The following is a 23,181-nucleotide window of genomic DNA, read 5'->3' on the forward strand; positions in this document are numbered from 1 at the left end:
ATAAGCATCGCATCTTTATTAAGCAGCAATAAGTCCACCCTGGAAGTGTGCAGCACTAAGAACTAGTTAAAAGTGCGCCCTTGGTGCTAGACCAACAACATCATGAGAAGTGTGGACAAGTGTTGATGTGGATGGGGGCGGCCATGTTGGGAAGGTCGAAGGGGAAGAAGTAGTTGTAGTAGAGCTGCGACTGAAAAAGTGTCACGTTTTCACTGTTCCCGTTGGGAAAGAAAATAAAGGCAATAAAATCTGCCATACTGCACTCCTGTCCCTTCAGTCTAATCACCTACTGTGGGGAGACCCGTGTTTTATGTGGACTATTACCTCGAGAGCTGCCGGTGTGTCTGTTTTGAAATTTAGATGACGAGCCAGCCTCTAGTCTCGGTCCATGCGAAGAGGCAAAAGGTAACACAAGTCAAATTGTTTAATTTGTCTGTTTCTGTAATCCAAAAATAAGTAAACACGAGTTTTCTTACAACATGCTGCATTGTGTATGTTCCCAGTCATAAAGAGCAACCAAGCACAAGTGCTGGCCATCGTGGGCAGGGGTGTTCCATGCTCGGACAAAGAAGATCCAGAGGAAAACGTGGTTTCCCCAGGGCTAGGTCAGTTCCAAGGACTTCAAGATGGAGGTCTCCATTACAGGAGCCAAGCCAGACCTCAGAGCCATAGAAGCTGGTCCTGCTGTGGATTCACACCTTGTTGACCCCTGGAGTTCAGCTTGATACGACAGGCGCATACTCTCCACTCAACCTTTACACCTGTTCTCTTCCATGAACACTGTAAAGTAGGCATGGCCAAACTATGGCCCCTGGGCCAACTGCGGCCCATTGCCCATTTTTAAGTGGCCCAGCGTGAATTTTAAAAATAAAATGGAATATGGCCCGTTAGAACATAGAACATAGAACACTGCTTGATCTTAGGAGTCTAACGCTAGGTTTCCAAACAGTGAAACACCTTGTGAATTTTGCACTGGGACATGGTCACGAAAACAGCAAGCAAGTCACCTAGCTCAAAAGTTCGAGTGCTTAAATGAAGGTCTACAGTGGTCTATTTGCCCCAACCAGAGCTGTTAAGAGAGTTTTTTTACTGCTCTGGCACCGACTAAGTTCATGTAACATGTAGACAACAACCTGTGTTCGTGTAGACACAAATGGTTGCCTATACATCTCTTAATCATGTACGTTTTCATGCTACATGTAGCAGTCTCCACCATCTTGGTCAGACTTTTTTTGTTACCCCCGTCACGTGCCAAACACATCACACGCTGAACTGATTGGTTCTCACGTGGTTATCATTTGTATAAAGTTGAAAATACGCCATCTCAATTTCGCATGCCTCTGCAAATTCGCACCGATTTTGCGACATCAGTCTGAATTTCTTTTCTTTTTTTTTTTTTTTATGTATTTTTTTTTAGTCTGAATTTCAAGCCCAACCTCAGTGAGAGTGATGTGAAATTTGCAGCTGTGGGAACGTACAGTTAAAGGTACCACGATGGGTAAGGACAGTTTTGAAGCTGTATCCACTGCGATCGATGACATGAAACTGCCCTGGGACAAGCTGTGTGGAGTTACAATGGATGGTGCTCCAGCAACAACAGGTGAAAACTATAAAACTAATTTGAGCATGAGCACTTGATCACAGAGAATTCCAGGCCTTTCTAAAGTTGATGCTGAATACGGAGACGTAATCTACCACTCAGATGTGCAATGGCTCTGTGCTGCAGCGGTTTTCTTCCCTGAGATGTGAAAGTGACCAGCTTTTGAAAGAGAAAGACCAAACTCTGCATGAACTGAGTGACCCTCTATGGTTGGCAGACCTGGCTTTTTTAGTTGATCTGACGAGCCAACTAAAACAAACTGAACAAGAGCCTGCAAGGCAAAGATCAGCTTGTGCCTAAACTGTATGCACACCTTAAAGCGTTCTATGTGAAGCTCCATCTCCTCGAGACACAACTATGCAACTTCAGTGTGGCGCATTTCCCCACACTGTTGGAACTTAAGGCCCCTTTCTCAAATGCCAACCTTTCTGCAAAAAAGGTGAAATATGTGTCAGTGATCACATCTCTTCTGACAGAATTTAATCAGCGTTTCCAAGACTTTGCAGCCATTGGGAAAGACATCAAGCTCTTCATAACCCTCTTCTTGATTGAGGCAGCAGAAGTCGATGAGAGTATGCAATTGGAGGTTATTGATATCCAGTGCGACAAGTCTCTGAAGAGTCAACGTCATGTTCTCCCTGTACCAGAGTTCTAACAGAGTTTGGAAAAGGCCAGGTTTCCTCTGCTGAGGCGCCACGCAGCAAGAATCATGAGTCTGTTTGGCTCCATATATGTATGTGAGCAAACCTTTTCTCTGATGACTCTGAACAAAAGCCGACAGAGAACCAAGTTGACCGACAGCCGTCTCTGCAACGTTCTTCTCATCTCAACAACAAGACCTGCTCCTGATTTGCCAGCTATTCTTAAGTCCAAGGTGCAACATCACTGCTCCCATTGAGTGAACTGCTGTTCCCATCATCGGTGATTTAAAAATGCATGACAGTTAGTATTTGATGAGTTGACAACTCCAATTACCTAACAAATTTAATCAGTAAAATTTAATAAAACAATATCTAACAAACAGTAGCTTATTTGATATGCTAATAAACCCATTTTCTTTATTTACACAGGCTAGATAACAAGCTTATCCTGTAATACAGTTTACTTACCCCTCCCTTTCTTTTTTAAACATCGCTTAAAAATCGCAAGTTCATAGCCCATCACTTGGGCCATGAACTGTATTCACTGAGAATCAGTGGGTGATTTGTTATTTTTTAGCAGGGGGATGGCCCAGTGGTCACTGACACTATTGTATAGAGTATATAGGGGGATGGCAAGTTAACAAGGGGGATACATTTTGGTCATTTTGCTAACCAGAGGGATGGCATCCCCCTCATCCCGCTACAAATCACCTAGTGCTGAGAGTTGTGGAGGAATGTTAGAGACTGCCTTGTCCCTTTCTGATCTTTTCTCCTGTTCTTTTTTTGCACCCAGCTTTTTATTTTGCACTGCTTTCTGAAAGAGTTTTAAAGAGTTTTATTGTATTAATTAAGGCCAGAGCATTGGAGGTGCAAGTCCTATTGCTTTTGTAAGGATTATTATTATTAGGGCATGAGCACCAGGGGTTCTAGGCTCTATTGTTTCTAAGGCCCGAGCACTGGAAGTGCTACGCCTACGGTGTCCACTGGGGGCCACATGCACTGGAGGTGCAAGGCCCTATTGCTTTCCTAAGGATCTTTTTTTCAAGACATGGCTATTTTTGAGGTGGTTCCCATGGGCGAAAACTCATGAAATTCGGTACACACATCTTTGCTTCTGACAGTTACTCAGGGACAGAGACCTGGCCCCGGGTGTGGCTCAGGGACTCCATAGTGCCCCCATATCACATTGAGTCTTGTGCCCAGCATATAGTTTCACCCACACACATCAAATTTGGTAGGCATGTGGGTCGCCCCAAGATGAACAAATTTGCAGTTACAATGTATTAGCCATGCTCAACAGGAAGAGACTTATTTTGACTTTCTCCTCCTCGACGGTTGACTGGACTCATGTCAGATTTGCTACATATAATGTCAAGATGTTGCAGATTTTAAAGAGATTTTTGATATCTTGCAAGGTGTTGAAATGGCAAAACTTATGAATTTGTGTCTTGCCACGCAAACATGGGGTGTTTCATGAATTCTCCATGCATTGCTTGATACGGCTCTAACTTCAAGGTTATTGGTTATGATGGTTATGATGATATCCACATGCCCAGAGTGACACCCTGGTATAGTGCCACCATCTAGCAACAGTAAGAGTGGCTTTTTCACCCATCCTAGCTATAGTGCTACTACACAGTTCATGGGATTCATTTCAGATTTGGTGCAGATGAAGTCATGGGTGTCCTGATATTGTGAAGAGATTTTTGATATGTTGAACAGTGTAGTAATGGGAAAAGGGTGAATTTGGGTACCTCTGAACAGATTTTTTGGTTGTTTCACTAGTCTGATGAGTGACAGGATGTTTAACCAACCAAATGAATGAGTTGTAGTGTGGGGACTGGTCAAGAGGCGCCTAAGTCATGACGTACCCCTTGAGACACATTCAGACATGTTTGTTTATGTGTTTAGAGCATGTTAGTGGTGTTGCTAATTCACCGATGTCGGGAGGCATTTCACATTCTTAGTAAAAAGCAAACTCTTTCATTTGTGGTGTTGTGTGTGTGTGTAGATCCACACTTGTGGATCTAATCTCAATACAAAACACTGCTGCCTCAAATGAACAGAATATGTATGGATGTTTAATTACCATCAAATTCAGATTGGATGATCATTAAAGCTGATTTATTACAAGGAACGATTAGCACGTTATGCTAGCCCACGGTGTGCTTTAAACATAAGCGACTAATTGAAACAACTGAGGCTGTTACATTAGGTTGCCGTGGTATCTAACAGCAAACTATGCCTATGCTGTTAGCTGGCTCATGTTAAAGCCACGTCTTCAGGCTATTGTGATATGGATTGCTAAATTAGCTTCTATTCCAGTATATGACTATTTTAAGCAATAGTAGCATGACGAATCTGTCACATTATGAAGCCTACATTTTAGCGCTGTGACTTTTTTGGTTTGAAGGGCAAGTCACTGCTGTCCAAGCGATTTTATGAATAACCTCGCGTTATGAGGTGTAACACTTTCTATTTCTATTTTCTCTCAGTCAAAGAATTGTTCTTGATGTTGAACACTCAGTGTAGCAAACAATAACCTATTATTCACAATGATTCTGTCCACATTTCAAATGTGCCCCTAACTTTGCAATCCTAAACACTGCATGTAGTGTGATGCGGCACACAAGACGGGGTGTGGTAGTTCATTACACACTCGTTTATGAAGGTTAAACTGCACAAAATGTTTAGAATTTGAGCATTATGACTTGCATGCCAAAACTGTGTCCTTGTACTTGATACACAAAAACTGATACTTCCAATGTGTAAAACTCTTGGTTTTTTTCCAGCCCAATATGCTAAGTAAAGGCAATGTCTGAAAATGAGATATTATATGCAATTCAGCATCCTTCATGGAAATAATGAAAATTTGTGAGATGCAGATTTACACAGCATATAAAAGGGGTTGTGGTACTATTGTAGCTTACATGACCAGGTGTTGTGTAAAGTTATGTTAGTGTACGCAGTCACTGAGCGTAATGGCATTTACATTTACTGTAATGTCAACAGTTAAACTATTCAGAATAGTTATTTTGTTAGGAAATAAATTGTCGATGGCACAGGGGTTTTCTGGTCTAAAACACTGTTTTCTTACAGTGGTTGAAAACGGCCGCAATGTATATTGTTCGGCCTGTGACTCCTTATATTTTTCTGTATGTGGCCCAAAACCAAAAAAAGTTTAGCCACCCCTGCTGTAAAGACTCTTTGCTAAAATCAAACAATCAGGCAGCAAAAAATCTGGCAAGAGAAAAAAAATATAAAATATAAAATATAATATAAAAAATATCCTGATCTCACTGTTGACTTTTAAAATTCCTGGGCCTCATAATGTATATTGCACTGATACCTCCAACTCAGCCAATGATCAGGTCATATCTCTCTTTTTTCCAGTTTACCTGTGAACTTTACATCTACACATAGTAAAGTAATTATATTAATTACTTATGAAAATCTACTGAGTTTGATGACACCAATGTTCAGATTCGTCTCTTGGGCCACAGTTAGAGCCCAAAACACACTTAACTGCCTAAACACTAAAAGTAAATGCAGCCAAAAGCAACATCTGAAGGGGCTTGACCCAAGATATTTCACAAGTCATATCTGGTAGGTGACTAGATGTAATCACAATGACAGTGAATGTGCTTTGTCATCATCTCCTGTTACTGTCCAGTATTTGTTGACGAGGATGTCCTCCAAACCAAAGTGTTCCTACCTCTGTCCCTCAGCCATTAGGACAGTGAGTGGACAAAAGCTTAAAAGAGCTTTACTTAAGGATCCAGATGAGCTTGCAGAGACGAAGAAGCTGATGAGGACAGAGACTAACAGCTTGACCGTGGCTGGAATCAGTCCTGAGCTGAGCAAGACAGATCATGAGAGGAGCATGACCAAAGAAAGATGTCATGAAAAGAAAGGCAAGATGTGCAAGAGAAAAAGTGGGAAACCTTGTCAGTGCAAAAGGAGCAAACACCGGCTGTAAGAAAGGAGGCAAAGACAGAGTGGGGGTGTCCAGAGAGGTTCAGTGCAGAGCTGATGGAAACACAGAGGTAAGAACATCTCAGCCTAAAAGCCAACTGAAACAGGACATTATGCAGTCAGTCCATGTATTTCACCAGCTTGGCAGAAAGTCTGGTGCAGTCACCTCAGTTCTTCAGCCAATGGCTAAACCAAACAGGCAGCCCAAGTCACTGAAGCAGCAGGTGACTGAGAAACAGAACTCTTCTGGACTGACTGTGACATCTTTGACTGGACAGTGCTCTGGCCAAACCTGCTCCACCCACAACTCTTGCGCATCCTTCTCGGGAACTGCAGGACTTTGTCATCTGTCCAAAGCGGAAGGTTTTGTCAACAGGGTCCCTCATGACACCCACAGCTACACTTGGATAATGGAAGACTTCCACTCCAAATATGTCTGTGACCATTCCACCCAGTCAGAAGGAAATGACTCTCACTTTAATTCAAAGTTTGAGTTGTTTTGGTCAGTTTTAAACCTTCTCAGTGCCAGTGCCTAGTTTGACCCGTAACCATCATGCTGCTGTGTTTTAGTGTGTCAGAGGACCTACGCTCAGAAAACAGAAATTCTGACATGCTTGGAAGTACACAGACCTGACATCAGAAGGATTTTGCCATCTAGTTTTACCATGTGATGGCAAGAACACAGAATTAATGGCAACAAAACTGCTTTTATACTACCCAGGGTTAGTCAATCACAGCATTGTCCCAGCATCCAATCTAAACACACAGCTTTGTGCAGCAAATGGTCCCTGCCACTAATCTCTCTATGGGAAGAACTGAAGTCACACAAACATACTGCTATTCTTTCACACTATTTGTCTGACTAATGATACTTTGGAAACACTGAACACTTGTGACAATCAGTAATGCTAGACCTGTTATCACTAATGGGGACCACGCTCTCATTGTGTTACAGAATTTAATATGCAGGCGCACAGAATTTTTTAATTTTCACACATCTTTTAAAGATAGTTATTGTGATGTTCACTTATGATCATTACATTTGCATTATCCGTACTAGGTTAGCAGAACTGCAATCTAAAACACAGTTGTAGTATGCTAAGCAGACTAGAGTTACACAATATAAAAAATGATACTTTACCATAATGAATTGCAGTATAAATTAATTGTAATTAATTTAATTACTTTTACAGTAAATTTGCAATAATCTTCTACCATAGTAAATTACTGAGTGCTGAGAAGGCTTGCTATATCGCATCTGCAATTAAAGACGAAGTCAAGGAATTAGCATGAGCGTCCGCAAGCACGATATTCCTGAAGACACGTATGCAAATTGTTGGTGAAAAAAAGTGGTTGTTAGCCTCACATACACCTGCTAACATGATGGCGGAGATACAAGGACTTGAATATTTCAAATTGGCGAGAAAAAGATGTAAGAAATCCAGGGGGAAAAAATTATTATTACTATTTTCAAGTCAGGATTCTCCCCGGTTCTCCCAATGAGGAACCCATCATCAACTGCCACTATTTTACCGTTCATTTATTTAAAGTTTTAGAAAATGAATTTACAGATATTTTGACTTTTTTATTTGACACATCCTCTTGCTGTCGCGGACATTTTGGTTCGTACCTTCGCCTGGCGCTTGTTTGGTTACAGGTCGCTGTACGACTTTTCAGGCGTGTTTCATGCATGAGGGCGGCAGAATTGTTACTTGACACTGAATTCTAACGCTTACTGAAAAGTTTATTCGTTTCACCGTTGTGTATTTTATCCATTCAAAAGAGACAGCCTTTGCAGTCTCTCCAGAGTTTAAAACTGGGTTACTTATCCGAAGTGCCAGTTGCTAGGTGTTAGTGGGTAGTCTGTCTTCTCAACTCTGGTGAACTGCAGTGGGTAATAACAGAACAAAACAGTTAACTAGCGTGTGAAGAAGGAACATGTGTACTTTGGGTTGGTAGGCTACTTCCCTGTTCAGAATGAATGGTCCAGAACGAGATGGGTGCGTTGTCTCGTGGAATTAAATTCATTTTCGGCATGTACTGTGACATAATCAATTATGCCTAGAGATATAGAACACAAATGCATTCTACTACATACGAGTTCTCCTGATGGCAACAGGATACGGAGAGAGCATACGATTCACAGTTTTTGCGGTTTATTTTCTAAACAAAATATGAGCTATTTTTACAGTTGTATTAATAATTACCCAGCGTCATCACAACAAGATCAAGGTACAGAATATCTTTGCATTATTATTATTATTATTTTAATTAATTTGGATAATTAATTAATTTAATTAATTTATTTATTAAACTTGTCAGTAGAACCTTCCACTACTTGATATTTTAAAAAAATTAAGCTTGGTAGCCAAGTTGTTGGTCAATACAGAAGAGATAACTTGAAATATTATGTGAAGTGTGGATATGCTCGTGTAAAATGTCCTACTTTTTGGGCAGGGAGTTTTGATCGCATGAAGGCTGCCCATGTGGTCAAAAGTACCATGGCTCAGCCATTAACAGCTGCAGGTATGTTCTTATTATTTCTCTCACTATCAAAGGTTACACTTAAAAAGCTACAGATTCCTACACATTACTGTCCAGCAGTCCATAAAATAGCCAACAGCTCTCATTTGGTAAGTACTGCAAGTCTTCACTTCACTTCAACCCACATGTCACAGGAAACCCACTATGTATAACTACTTGTTATTGTGTTAACAGTTCAAGTGTTGGAGGTATGTGCCATTACACTTTTAGTGTTCCACCACTAGTGTCATCAAACACATGTTTTAATAACATGTTAATTGTGGTATTGTGATCTAACTGTGATGCACAAACTCTTTCATTGGTAAAACAAAAGCAGTAGGACATTTTTAAACTAAGATGTCTTGTTTACCCTATTTAACAGGAATTTATCCAAGCATGAGCACTGGCAACTTCCTTCAATATGCTCCAACTCAGCCCATGATTGTTGAAGGTATATCTGTCAGTATATGTGTTTCTCCTGTACTTTCTGAGTTTCAGATACAGATATACAGTATGTTAACCTGTAAAATCATAATGACAGTGAATGTGCCATCATCTCTTGTTAATGTCCTGTTTTTCTTGATCAGGATGTCCTCTGAACCGAAGTGTTCCTACCTCTGTCCCTCAGATGTCAGGACAAATCAAGTGCCTGCCCATCAAGGCAAAGTGTCTGTGGGACTCCGCCAGCAGCACTGCTGGACCTTTCCCTACTTCACCACAGCCAAACCATCCAGTCTTGGTGGGAGGGGACAGGGTGAAGACAGTGAGTGGACAAAAGCTTAAGAGGGCTTTATTGGAAGATCCAGATGAGCTTGCAGAGACGAAGAAGCTGATGAGGACAGAGACTAACAGCTTGATCACGGCTGGAATCAGTCCTGAGCTGAGCAAGACAGATCATGAGAGGAGCATGACCAAAGAAAGATGTCATGAAAAGAAAGGCAAGATGTGCAAGAGAAAAAGTGGGAACCTTGTCAGTGCAAAAGGAGCAAACTCCGGCTGTAAGAAAGGAGGCAAAGACAGAGTGGGGGTGTCCAGAGAGGTTCAGTGCAGAGCTGATGGAAACACAGAGGTAAGAACATCTCAGCCTAAAAGCCAACTGAAACAGGACATTATGCAGTCAGTCCATGTATTTCACCAGCTTGGCAGAAAGTCTGGTGCAGTCACCTCAGTTCTTCAGCCAATGGCTAAACCAAACAGGCAGCCCAAGTCACTGAAGCAGCAGGTGACTGAGAAACAGAACTCTTCTGGACTGACTGTGACATCTTTGACTGGACAGTGCTCTGGCCAAACCTGCTCCACCCACAACTCTTGCGCATCCTTCTCGGGAACTGCAAGACTTTGTCATCTGTCCAAAGCGGAAGGTTTTGTCAACAGGGTCCCTCATGACACCCACAGCTACACTTGGATAATGGAAGACTTCCACTCCAAATATGTGTCCGTGCCCATTCCTCCCAGTCAGAGAGCAGAAAGGCAGGCCATGAAAAAGAGAGCCCAGCGAGAGAGGGAGGAAGCTGCTAGGGTCACCAAGCTGGGCATGGACTGTTCCATCCTTGTGGACAGACAGAGGGACCCCCTGATGAGGTATTTCAGCCAGCTCAGAGACGACTAAACATCAGGACACCATGAGCCCCCAACCATCAACAGTGGCCAAATATTAACAAACAACACTGACTAATAAAATACAAACAGTAATGATCAAAAATGACTTTTTCCTTCTAATGATACACATCTGTACACCTACTGTCAAAATGTCTTTTTTCACTGGTGAATCAGCCCAACTGGGATTTCTTCCAGTTCTCCCAGTGATCAGTCTGTCACTGGTATGAAATAAAAAAAGATAGTGACTGAAAACTCCAAGTATAGTGGGACCTGAATTGCTGTCTCACGTGTTTTTTGACCCCTTTACCGGGATTTCAAACCACCTCTCAGCATCCCAGTTAAGTTTCCTAAACCCTTTTTAGTGGTATATAGCAATACATGAACAAGACTGATACAACACTCTTCAGTTGGCTTGCATGTCACCTATTAGTTCCAGACTGCCTTTCTGCTGCGGTGTATGGAGTAGTTACTGACTCTCTGGTCTTCAGGTTGTTACTGTTACTGTCACTGTTACTGCCTGTGTGTTGCAGTGTATGGAGTAGTTACTCACTCTCTGGTCTCCAGTGTTATAATGATGAGAATGGGCCTGCGGTTCATTCCGCCCACACAGCTGCTGTTACACATAAAGTTATACAGAATTGTTGTGAATTCAGTTCCCACCTGTGGCACACACATACAGAAGGGAAGAAAGAGAAACAGAGGAGAGGGGGACAGAAGGAGAATGATTTAATTATTCACAGTAATGTTTACAAAATAATAAATAAAAATTAGCATATGGACAGCATTTACTGGAAGAGTGTTACATTCATTGGCCTCTAGATGGCAGGGATATGTAAAGAGAAAACAGGAAAAAGTCCTTTGCATTGTTTTGTTCTAATGATGTGTTAAGACTGTTCTCAGTTTGGTATATGAAATACAAGTAGCTACTGCAGCTGCTGTATTAGCCCACATCAGGCCTTAGTAAATCATTAGAGGGATAACAACGTAACAGACTAAAAAAGCTTATTTTAATGAGGCTGAAACACTACTGGTCCTCTTGCTGAAACTGCAATTATCCAGCTCCTTTGTGATAAGTCAGAACCTGCAGAACTATCATTGTGCTGTCATGAAAAATACATTTAAATGGAAGTATGTAGGTAACATATAACTAGCAACACATAATGGAAATGTCTCATAAAACTCTGTAAAGGTCCATAAAACTGCAGCCAGTCTGTTACATTATGCCCTTAAGAATGTGTGTGTAATGAATGTGTGTGTGTTTGCGACAAACGGGTATGTTAAGAATGTGTGTGTTGGGATGGTGCGTATATTAAGAATGCATGAGTGTTTACAATGTTTGTGTGTTTAAAATGTCTGCATTAAGCTTGTCTGTGTGTTAGTGTGTTAGTGGGTGTGTAACACAGAACATAACACAGAATATATACAAGGGAGATACAACTATTTTCCCTTATGTGTGTATATAGGTGTGTTTGTGTAAGTGTAAGTGGGTTGAGTGTGTGTGTGTGTGTTTTGTGTGTGTGTCAGACCTGTGGGGACTCATATGGCACTAACACACTCTGGCGGCCTGTGACTGGATCATCCACATACTGACACAGGTTATTCCCCTCCACTCTGATCAGGTGACTGGCAGGCGCGGCTTGACCTGCAAACATCAGCCGGCATTAACGTCTCTCCCCTCTCATCAGGCACATCACATTTAACTCACTGTACCTGGATCAGTTACCTGCTTGTTCTGATAGCTTTTAGCAGTTAATGAAAATGGACTATGTCCATCATTATCTGTCATGCTACGTCACAGCTGAAACAAAACGCTCAAAAACCTTAAGAACTGGGGGATATAGAGCAATGGCCACATCTGCTGAGCTCAAGATATACTTAGCATAAAAAATCTTTGCATCTTCAAGCATACTGGAAATGTAAACTGGTATACGCTGAAGTGTACATAAAGGTAATCTAGAAAGTCAATACCCAAAAGATATTCTTTTATTTAAAACACCTGAAATACTAGTATTGCTAAATATTTTTAAGCACATCTTTCACCACTAGGCCCCCACAGCACAGATGAGAGACGTCTCACTCACTGTCATTGAAGTCTCGTCCGAGCTCGTGGTTGGGGCAGCGTTTGACCACCTCGGTGACGTGCTCTGCCTTCTTATAGATGGGCATGGCCCGGATGGCGCTGCCGTGGGGGGGTGCAGAGCTCAGTTTGATCTGAATGGGGCAGGTCTTAGCAATCTGACAGTACAGCTTCTTCAGCAGTGGAGAGTACTGCAGAGGGCAAAGGAACACCACATATGGCATTTCACTCATAGCACTTATGGCAAATTCAGTATTTTAAACTATATTTCAAGAATCATGAAAGTTACAAAATTAGAAAGGAGAAAGCTTGGTATTTGAGTATTCCTCTGTATAGCTATGAATTTACACTGATGTACTCATCACTGACATCTGATTTGAGCTATAACACAGTAGTTTTACTAAGGTCAGGGGTTTTTTTTTGTTGTTGTTTTTTGTGAGCAATCTTTCACAACTTTGAAATGCCAGGGACAAAAGAGTAGATGACATGAAGGAAGGAGTTGCATCAAACAACAAAAAAGCGAAGGGTTTAGCATGTACTCATTCTCTAATGTCTCGTGCTCACTCATTCAAAGATGAGTTCATGATATTTCCATAGGGCAGCTAGGAGGATTCAGATGAAAGTGAAGAAGCAGAAGAGACAGAGGAGAAAGAAAGAAGAAGCAGAGGAGAATCCTCACCTAAATCTCCTAACACACACATAGACACACACACACACACACACAAAAAGAAAAAAAGTGAGCATGTCTAAACACATCTCACTATAAAGAAATCCCAAAAATTCACCTCAGGAAATCAAACTGTAACCTTCCAGGAACAGCTGTGCAATATGAGGACTTGCAGTGATGTGAGATGAATACTCCATGACACGCCAGACAGTCCTCAACTCTATGTCCACAACACTGTGTCCTTAACCCAGTCCTCAACCCTATGTACTCAACCCTACTTCATCAGAACTGTGTTCTGCCTGAGCTGGTGCAGCACAAGATCATGATCATCAGCGACTTCCATATTATCACGTCATTTCAGCACATGTTCAGATACAGCTCTGTTTTTCTTGTGATGTCATATATAACTTGTGGTTCCTGCTAACACAATCATTCTTCTTTTGTCACTATTAGTCTTTTTACTGAGATTATGTAATACATACTTATGAAACAATTTTGTTTCAAAAAGTGGATCAGCACTGACTAATGTAACTGTGCATAGACCCAAATAAAATGAAATGGGAGCCTTCTTTTATGAACACTGGCACCAGGATGAAAGGGCAGGAGGGAGAGTGTAAATCCCACCCTGTTGAGAGAGAGAGAGAGAGAGAGCAAGAGAGAGAGTGGCTGTTTTAATGCAAATGGGATCCAAAGCAGCTAAGCATGTTCATTCATGCACTGTTGTGTTCTCTTGTTTGTGCACCACTCCACACCCTATAACCTAATGCACCAATACATCAGCAAGGTTTTCACAAGACCCAGTTGTCATCTGGAGATGCCTTGAATTTCACACAAGTGATTCTGACCTCAGGAGCCCTAGTCCCATCTAAGTGTTCTGTGGTCTGTGTCTGGTTACCTTAGGTCTCATATTATGTAACATTACATGTATTACAGATGATTTTCTAAGTAAACTGAGTGTGTTTTGTGGGAGGAGACAGAACACTGATGGACATAACTGGATGATATCCTAGTGTAGTAAAGATAGTATGTTATCTTTCCTGCCCATGTCATTCTATCCAGACTGTAATCTGGTCCCAACACTTTCATGCTGAATTATAAACTAATTATGCCTGTAATGTAAGTGGAGAGTCTGAAGGAACTCAGTGGCTCGACTAAGTGCAAGTTGTATCTGTCTGCGTATGTTTTGGCTCTGAGCTGGACAGTTCAGTGGGCTGTGTCTGTGTTGGGTTTTGACCTGAGCATTAGATATAATATTTTTTAGACCGATTTCAATTTCAATATTTGATGATTTAAAAATCTGATAATGATATATCGGCTGATATTCTTTTTTTTTTTCAGAAACACATAACATAAACAAAGATTTTCCCTAACGTTTGTTATGGGTAGTTATTTAAGAGTCCTCACCAAGATAACATGACATAATACAGTTGAAAAATAAACTTGTTTTATTGTCATAAATAGTACTTTGAACAAAAAAGTACAACAAAATATATTAAAGTTTTATAAATAATGCAGTAAACTGATACAGTGACCTGGAGTAAACACTGCTGCTGAATGCATCTAATACTACATGACTGTCACAGCCTGCACCTCCATTTTGGACTCTTGTTTTGTTCTGTCTTTGTGCTCCTGTTCTGTGTCTGTCTCCGTCCCTCACCTGTTCCTGTTTGTCCCATTTATTAACCTCGTTAATTTGGACCAATCCTGTTTTGCCCTGTTTAGTTCTCCCTCTGTATTTAAGCCTTTGTGTTTGCCTTGTCGTTTGTCTATTGTTGTTTGTGTTTGTACACGCTGTTAGGTTGCACCTTTTTGTTATCGGTTTTGTTCCAGTTTGCACCTGTATTTTGATCTTCATTTTGCAAGTAAAGTCCTCCTTTTTGTCACTACAATCTTCTTGTCTTGCGCTTGGGTCCTGCACCACTCCACCGGCGTGACACATGACTGTCTGCAACTTTCCACTTAGGATTGCACACTACACGTTTGAAAGAGAAGCTAGATAACTTTGTTTAGGAACCAAGCCATGTTCGATACTTGTTCAGCTCATGTTTATTTACGTGTCCCCTCTGGTTTCATCATTTCCAATGCACCGACTGTAACTACAGGCATGCGAGTCGCAGACATATTTACAGTTGCTTCATTTACGCAGAATAAGTTAACTGCCACGCTATTTCATAAATAGACCTGCAATCAAGTTTGTCAAGAGCTTCTACACCACTCAACTACCGTAACGTTAAACGTAATTTTGATGTCTGACTTACTGTACCGGCTTTCATGTTACTGCAGCAAAACCAGGCATGGCTGACATGAATGTCATAACATGGTTGAAGAATTCGTCTCCCGTCTCTTTTTTAATTGTCATTTATCGGCCGTCATAAACGCCGATACGATTTATCTGCAATTAGCTCATATCGCCCAGTAATATCGGCACACCAATATATCGGTCGGGCTCTACTGAGCAAGCTGTGTTGGGTTTTGACCTGAGTGTATTATGTTGGGTTTTGGCCTGAGCGTATTGTGTTGGGTTTTGGCCCAACCGTGTTGTGTTGGGTTTTGGCCTGAGTATGTTGTGTTGGGTTTTAGCCTGAGCGTGTTGTGTTGGGTTTTGACCTGAGCGTGTTATGTTGGGTTTTGGCCTGAACGTTCTGTATTGGGTTTAGGCCTGAGCGTGCTCAAGTCTGGGTGGGGTGTGAGTGTAACTCTGGACCTCTCTAATCTGAGGCTCATTCATTTGTACGTCTATGGTTTCAAAACACCGCTGCAGTTTACTGGGCTGTGGTAAAAACAATTAATGAAAAGGGAGAGAGATGAAGACACATAAACACACACATGGTATAGAGTTTCACCTGTGCAGTGGGACTTAGGAAGATGTTCACAGTTCACGCTCTCACAGGAACATACCCACACACACACAGCTACACATACTCACACATGCACACACTCAATCAGACACTCATTATGGGAATCAGACACTGTTCTTTTCACTGACGTCATGTTAGCAGCATAAGGAGGAAACACATGCTCATTACCTCTCTCACACACAGTACATTTCATTACCATCATCTGAGGGGACACATGCTATGGGTTAGACTTTGACCAAAGCAGCACACATCCTCCGAGCCCTGTCATGTGGGTTGGTTAACACTGAGAGACACACACAGGTAAAACTAACTGATACAGACAGACACAAATCACTGTGTGCTGCCGCAGGCAGGGAGGGGAGACGTCTGGACTTGTCCAGCCATGACACACTCTCTCTCTTTCATTTCATTTCACCATTGTTTGAGGGGAAACTAAAACTGTCCATCACTCTCCATGAGAAAAACGCTCTGTTATACAGATACATCATGGGAATAGTTATATTATGTTTCAAAAGCAGAAATCAAATGTTCAATGTCAGCAACCAGTGTCTAAATGCACAGATATATGTAAGACTGGGAAAAACACTTCAGGATCTTTAATTGGAAATCTAACTGCCTATGTATGAGTCTGTGTGTGTGTGTGTGTGTGTGTGTGTGTGTCGTGAATGTTACCTGTTTGTATGCATATGTGTTTTGAGTGTATGTGTATGAGTGTGTGTGTGTGTGTGTGTGTGTGTATATGTCATGAATTTTACCTGTGTGTGTGCATGTGTGTATGACTGTGTGTGTGTGTGTGTGTGTGTGCGTGTGTGTGTGGTGTATGAGTGTATATATGAGTGAGTGAATGTGTGCGTGTGTGTGTGTGTGTATGAGAGTGTGTGTGTGTATATGAGTTTTTGGGCCGGTGCAGGTTTAGGCAGGCTGACTGGCCCAAGTGATAATGATGTGTCTGACTGCCTATCAGACATGTTTCAGCATGCCGCCTGCAAATTCACTTAATTCTCCTCAATATCTTAATACGGCCCAGTGCTCTCTCTCCAACAACAAAATGATACGGGGTCCCGTATGATAGTGAGAAAAACACCCCTTTCTCCTGAGAGACATCAAATTTTCAATTTACATGAAGCGCTAGCTGCAAAAGTGTTGGGGAGACTGAGAGAAATTGATCTCTAAAAAAAGGGAGTGGAAGGAAAGAGTTTGTTCTTCAGAAAGGGTGAATCACAAAGATAGAGAGGGAGAATGTCAATCATCTCTCTCACACACGATTCACAACAGGCTTTTTCTTTTAAACAGTCAATGAGGCTTTAATTAAATGAACTGACTTGACTGAAAAGACAGAGAGAGAGGGGGAGAGAGCAAGTACAAATAGCTGCCAGTGAGACAGATTCTGTATAAACAGGGAGTGTAATATCAAAAGCAGTACAATGTGCCACAAATCTGCAACTTCATTCCTCGACAGCATGGGCTCGCTAGTGTTTCCCCGATACCGCTCAGACCAGACCAAAACTCTGCACTTCTCTCTGCTCTAAGTACACATAAGCCTAGCTTCAGCCAGTGACTCTACCCTCACTACGTGACATGTGAAAGGTGAATCAACAAAAATATCAAAACTAAACTGTTTTGACATACAGCTGATTGAAATGAATTGACATACACTTAACCCCTCTTCTCTGTTATCCTTACCGTAGTCCTAACAGCTTTGAACAAATCCTGCATTATTCACAGTCATTCAGATACAGCCGGCTCACATTTTCACACAGTAAAAACAGAGAAAGGTTAAAGCATATCACACACTCATAAAATATTGTTCAGGTCTATAGAAGTACATGGCTGCTGCTGCACCTCAGTGAATGGCATGACCAAACTGTCAAAACCAATCTGGAGCATAACTGTCCTGGATCTATTGTGTTAAATCTTTACGCCTTTCTCATTTCAGAGATGGAATGATCATTTTGGCTCAAACAGAGAGGACATGTGACAACAAGCCATTTCAGCCTGGCCAAAATACATCAGTCTCTAATAGCAACACGCTGTCACAGTTTCACTCTGCAGCAGAAGAATATCTGTAACACATGCATTCAGGCTAGAAAACTCCCTGCTGACAAGTTTAGGATTTGGAAGGTTTCCCAGAACACTGGGAATGTTACAGTGCATGATGCAGAACACAGTTCAGTTTTCCTAAAGCTTCAGATCAATCCAGGAACACACGTTGCCCTGACACCCTGTGATCACTGACAGACTTAGAGAAGATTTTGGTGTACATTCTCAGCAAGTTCTGGGCACATTATGCATTTTGATTTACTAAATTGACAAAAGAATCCAAAAATTTCTGTCAAGATGGAGTAATAAGAACCAATATTCAGGAGATTTCTCGGATGTAGACTAAATTACTCATGCTCAGTTACATTCAAAGAAACGGTTACATTGTAAAATATTTGGGAAACAGGCATGATTAACTTGTGAAATGAGATGCTTCAGCTGATAAAGCTCTGATGCCCTGTGTTCTACTCTCGTGTCCTGTCTAATTCTCATCAGGATTGGGCTGTATCTGAGCTGTGTTCTCATTGTGATTGGGTTGTATCTGAGCTGTGTTCTCATTGTGATTGGGCTGTATCTCGGCTCTGTTCTCATTGTGATTGGACTGTATCTGAGCTTTGTTCTCATTGTGATTAGGCTGTACCTGAGCTGTGTTCTCATTGTGATTGGGCTGTACCTGAGCTGTGTTCTCATTGTGATTGGACTGTATTTGAGCTGTCTGAATAAGGAGATTACGAAAGTAAACTGTAAGCAGTGATTCCAATTCCCGTGTCAAGTTCAACCACTCTGTTATGGCTAAGCATGTTGTGGGAGTGTGTGTGAGAGACAGAGAGAGAGAGAGACAGAGAGAGAAAGCCAGAGAAAAAGGAATGACTAGATGGAGGAACAGGCAAAGAGAAAGAGAGAGAGAGAGAGAGACGGACTGACAGAAAGAGATACAGAGAAAGAGAGATGAGTAGATGTTGGGGCAGGCAGAGAGAGAGAGAGAGAGAGAGAGAGAGAGAGAGAGAGAGAGAGAAAGAAAGATGAGTAGATTTCGGGGCAGGCAGTGAGAGAGAGAGAGAGAGACAGAGAGAGAGACAAGTAGATGTTGGGGCAGGCACAAAGAGAGAGAAAGACAGAGAGAGAGACAAGTAGATGTTGGGGCAGGCACAAAGAGAGAGAAAGACAGAGACAGAGACAAAGAAAGAGAGATAAGTAGATGCTGGGGCAGGCAGGGAGAGAGACAGAGACAGAGAAAGAGAGATGAGTTGATGTTGGGGCAGGCAGCGAGAGAGAGAGAGAGAGAGAGAGAGAGAGACAGAGACAGAGAGAGAAAGAAAGATGAGTAGATGTTGGGGCAGACACAGAGACAAAGAAAGAGAGATGAGTAGATGTTGGGTCAGGCAGGGATAGAGAGAGAGAGACAGAGAAAGAGAGATGAGTAGATTTCAGGGCAGGTAGAGAGAGAGACAGAGACAGAAACAGAGAAAGAGAGATAAGTAGATGTTGGGGCAGGTAGAGAGACAGAGACAGAAACAGAGAAAGAGAGATGAGTAGATGTTGGGGCAGGCAGAGAGAGGGAGAGAGACAGAGAAAGAGAAAGAGAGATGAGTAGGTGTTGGGGGAGGCAGAGAGAGACAGAAACAGAGAAAGAGAGATGAGTAGATGTTGAGGCAGGCAGAGAGAGACAGAGACAGAGAAAGAGAGATAAGTAGATGTTGGGGCAGGCAGAGAGAGACAGAAACAGAGAAAGAGAGATGAGTAGATGTTGTGGCAGGCAGAGAGACAGAGACAGAGACAGAGAAAGAGAGATGAGTAGATGTTGAGGCAGGCAGAGAGAGACAGAGACAGAGAAAGAGAGATAAGTAGATGTTGGGGAGGCAGAGAGAGGGAGAGAGACAGAGAAAGAGAAAGAGAGATGAGTAGGTGTTGGGGGAGGCAGAGAGAGACAGAAAGAGGAACAAAGAAAGAGAGATGAGTTGATGTTGGGGAAGGCAGGGTGGGTAGGTGGGGGGGTGGGATGGCACAGAAAGTCAGGTTCACATGAGCAAAATGTATTTTTTGGTATGGGGATTCAGAAATGGTCTGATTATGTGTCAGTGAGTGTGTCAGTTCAGTAGAGAACAATAGAGAGGGCAGCACACGTGCACATGGCATGTGTGTGACGCTCTATGTGAGAGCCTTATTATCGGGTGTGTGCTGAGCCCTGGTGTGTTTTGTCAGGGCGGAAGGATGCGCTGGATGTGTAGCATGTTTGGACCTGCAGCCTGACAGAGGGGGTAATAGCTTGAGAGAGAACAGCTTTGAACATGCCTGCATCCCTACACATGCTCCAGCTTGTCTCTCTTAAACTCACCAATAGTCCAAAAAAGGCTGTTTGGGGGTCTTTCTTTGAAACGCTGAGAGACAAACTCATTTTCATCCCTCCCCATGCTTTCTGCTTTAATTTGTATGACATTTTTATTCAAGAAAAGGTTTTCATTTGGAGGGGCTGTCTGCTTTGTAAATGTGCACATTGGAAAGGGATACATAATGTGTCCATGATAGCAGACTATCTCACTGGGTTGTCATAAGAGCCCAGCAGAACTAGTGAGGAACAGTGCTGTGTTTATAAGCTTATGAAGGACTCACTTTATCTCCTCACTCTGTCCACAGTCCATGTGAATGCAGTGGATTTGCCAAAGGTCTATGATCATGAATCTTTAGAGTATTCAGATGATGCAAGGTACGGCTTAAGCTCTCCTGTTTCACTGGAACTTTGATGATGAAGACAAAGAAGGACATGGAGCCGTGAGAGCCACAGTACTAGAGCTGGTCTGATTCCTCATTCAGCAGATCTGGACGTGAGCACAGCAGGACTAAAGTTCAGAGCAGGGTTTGAGAGAAGAATCCAATTCATGCCTCTGTGTTTAATGTAACTTTTTATCATTAAACCGTAAACTATGTAACATTACAGTCAATGGCTGTATGCATGTTACTATACACACACTACTTCACACATGTTACTGCGCACACATTACTGCACATGTATGACTGTACACACATGCTACTGCATACATGGTACTTTACACACATTATTATACACATGCACCTGTACACATGTCACTGCACACTTGTTACTATACACACACCACTACACACACATTACTGCACATATCTTACTATAGATATGGTACTATACATATGTTCTTAAAATATCAGTGAATTATAAGTGAATTAGAAATGTTATAACTAAACCACCTAGATTTTGCATGTAAATCAGACATTTTCAGATTGTCCTCGGAATGTTTCCATCACTAGGTTTGACATCCCACAAAAATTTGACCTGAGTGCAGGAGTGTTCCTTGTTAGCTGGTTATGACTTTTAGCACACACTCTGTTTGTAATGAATCAACACCTTAACCAAAACAGCACTAAGAATGATGCCACACACAAACTGCATGCTGATGGAACAGTAAAGGGTTAAGGTGAAAGCCCTGTTTAGAGTCTGTGAGTAGCACACACACAATCAGGTGAACTCTGTTCAATGTGCCCCTATGCCTTTCCCACAATACCCTCAGGCAGTCCAAAATCATCTTCCTTCATGATTAACCCTTCAGTGTGCATCAGTCACCACTTATCCTGTAATCCTACCAGATCTGTCTCTGACAAACACATCAGTCTTTTTGTAAAGGTCTGCACATGCAGCCTGGGAATTTCCTGAATTAAAAATCCATTTTACATTCCATATAACTGTGCTCAGAATCCAGCTGCATTTCAAATAAATCTTCAGCCATTTGTTACCTTTAGTCCTATGTTACTGTCCTCTGCCTGATTAGCTCTGACTTCAAGTCAAACAGAACTGGACTGCTTCAGCAAAATACACCACCTGTCAGTCGAGGCCCCCTGCCACAAAATAACTGACATTGTCTCTATTCAGGTGTCAATGGTAGCCTCTCTATCTCTCTCTCTATCTCTCTCTGTAACACACACATACCATCTCCCTGAATAAGCCTACAAATGATATTTAAACTTTTTCAGAGTCAAAGTTATGACAATGCATAACACAGACTTTCATGGTTTCAGCTGCCAGAAAATGAAAACTAATGTATCTGAAACTAATTTTGCAGTCCAATATTGTCCTTTTTCAATGAGTAATACATAATGATTCTTTGTTTTCTGAGAGGTCAATGATAGTTCCAAGGAACTTGCAAAGGAATTTCTGAAATGTTAGCTCTAAAGGCATCAGGATAGGTTAGGTTCAGGGCAACAAGGCTAAAAAGACTGATAGTTCACATCATTTTCACTGAATGTGTACCCCATAGATGACCCCCCTGAGCCCATCCCCAAAAGAAAGGCGAATAAATCAGGTTAGATCAAAAGAACTTGTGTTGCTATAAAGTGTAAAAACAAGTTTCAAAATGTCAGAAGAAAAGAAAAGAAAAGAAAAGAAAAGAAAAATTTAAAACGGACAGAATGTAATGTTGCTGCAAAGCGTTAACTGTTAGCTAATGATTTGTTAGCCAACAATATCGCAAACTATATAGTCAGCTTGTTTGGTCGCAACATTGTAGACTACTACACATATGCAGCTGAGTTGAAGTTGAGTTATGGGTGCAATTCCAAAGATAGAAACAGCAGCTTTTGTCAGCTAACTTAACTTTACTGCTGTTTTACAGGTGGTTTAGACAGTATTTGCTTATTGTTTGGGAAAAGAGGTGTATCCCCTTATGAAGAAAGTATACTTAAATATGTTAGTAGTAGTATATACTGTGCTCTTTAGTGCTCAGTTTATGTTTGCATTTGTGTCTAGTAGAAGTGTATGTGTACTGTTCATCATCTAGTCTTTGTGTTGTGTTGATTAATTTGTGTGATAGTTATCTGTGCACTGTGAATGTAACTGTCCTCGCAAAAGATATACTCCAGAAAGTATTTTGGGAGAGTAGTGCATCTATGCTTATTTAAGCACATACTTAATTGTTTTAATAGTGCAACTAAAGTGTTCCAAAACAACATATTAAAATAGCAGTTAGTACAATTAGTACGCACTGAAGTGTGATTTAAATGTGGGCATTAATACTACACTTTTTTCCACTAGGATTGCTTCGTACGTGCTGGTCTATGTAGCCAATTTGCATTGTGCCTAGTATGCATTTTTTAGGGCCGATACTGATATCAATGTCTAATGGCTTAGGATGGCCGATAACCAATATTTGGCTGATATTTTGGGTCGATATTCATTT

At 41.6% G+C, this 23,181-nt stretch overlaps 1 protein-coding gene across 4 annotated transcripts in view; it reads right to left on the reverse strand.

Annotated features, from left to right (window-relative positions):
- The window catches only part of tp73 (tumor protein p73), a 56,387-nt gene that overhangs the window by 10,655 nt on the left and 22,551 nt on the right, over positions 1-23,181 (reverse strand). For all 4 annotated transcript variants that reach the window (XM_030783522.1, XM_030783525.1, XM_030783524.1 and 1 more), the window contains 3 exons: positions 12,420-12,606; positions 11,865-11,980; positions 10,889-10,998 (listed from right to left, as the gene is read on the reverse strand). In XM_030783522.1, coding sequence (XP_030639382.1) covers positions 10,889-10,998; positions 11,865-11,980; positions 12,420-12,606 — 413 coding nt within the window. The remainder of the gene's footprint in view (positions 1-10,888; positions 10,999-11,864; positions 11,981-12,419; positions 12,607-23,181) is intronic.

Source organism: Chanos chanos, chromosome 9 (assembly GCF_902362185.1).
Source record: "Chanos chanos chromosome 9, fChaCha1.1, whole genome shotgun sequence".
NCBI lineage: Eukaryota > Metazoa > Chordata > Actinopteri > Gonorynchiformes > Chanidae > Chanos > Chanos chanos.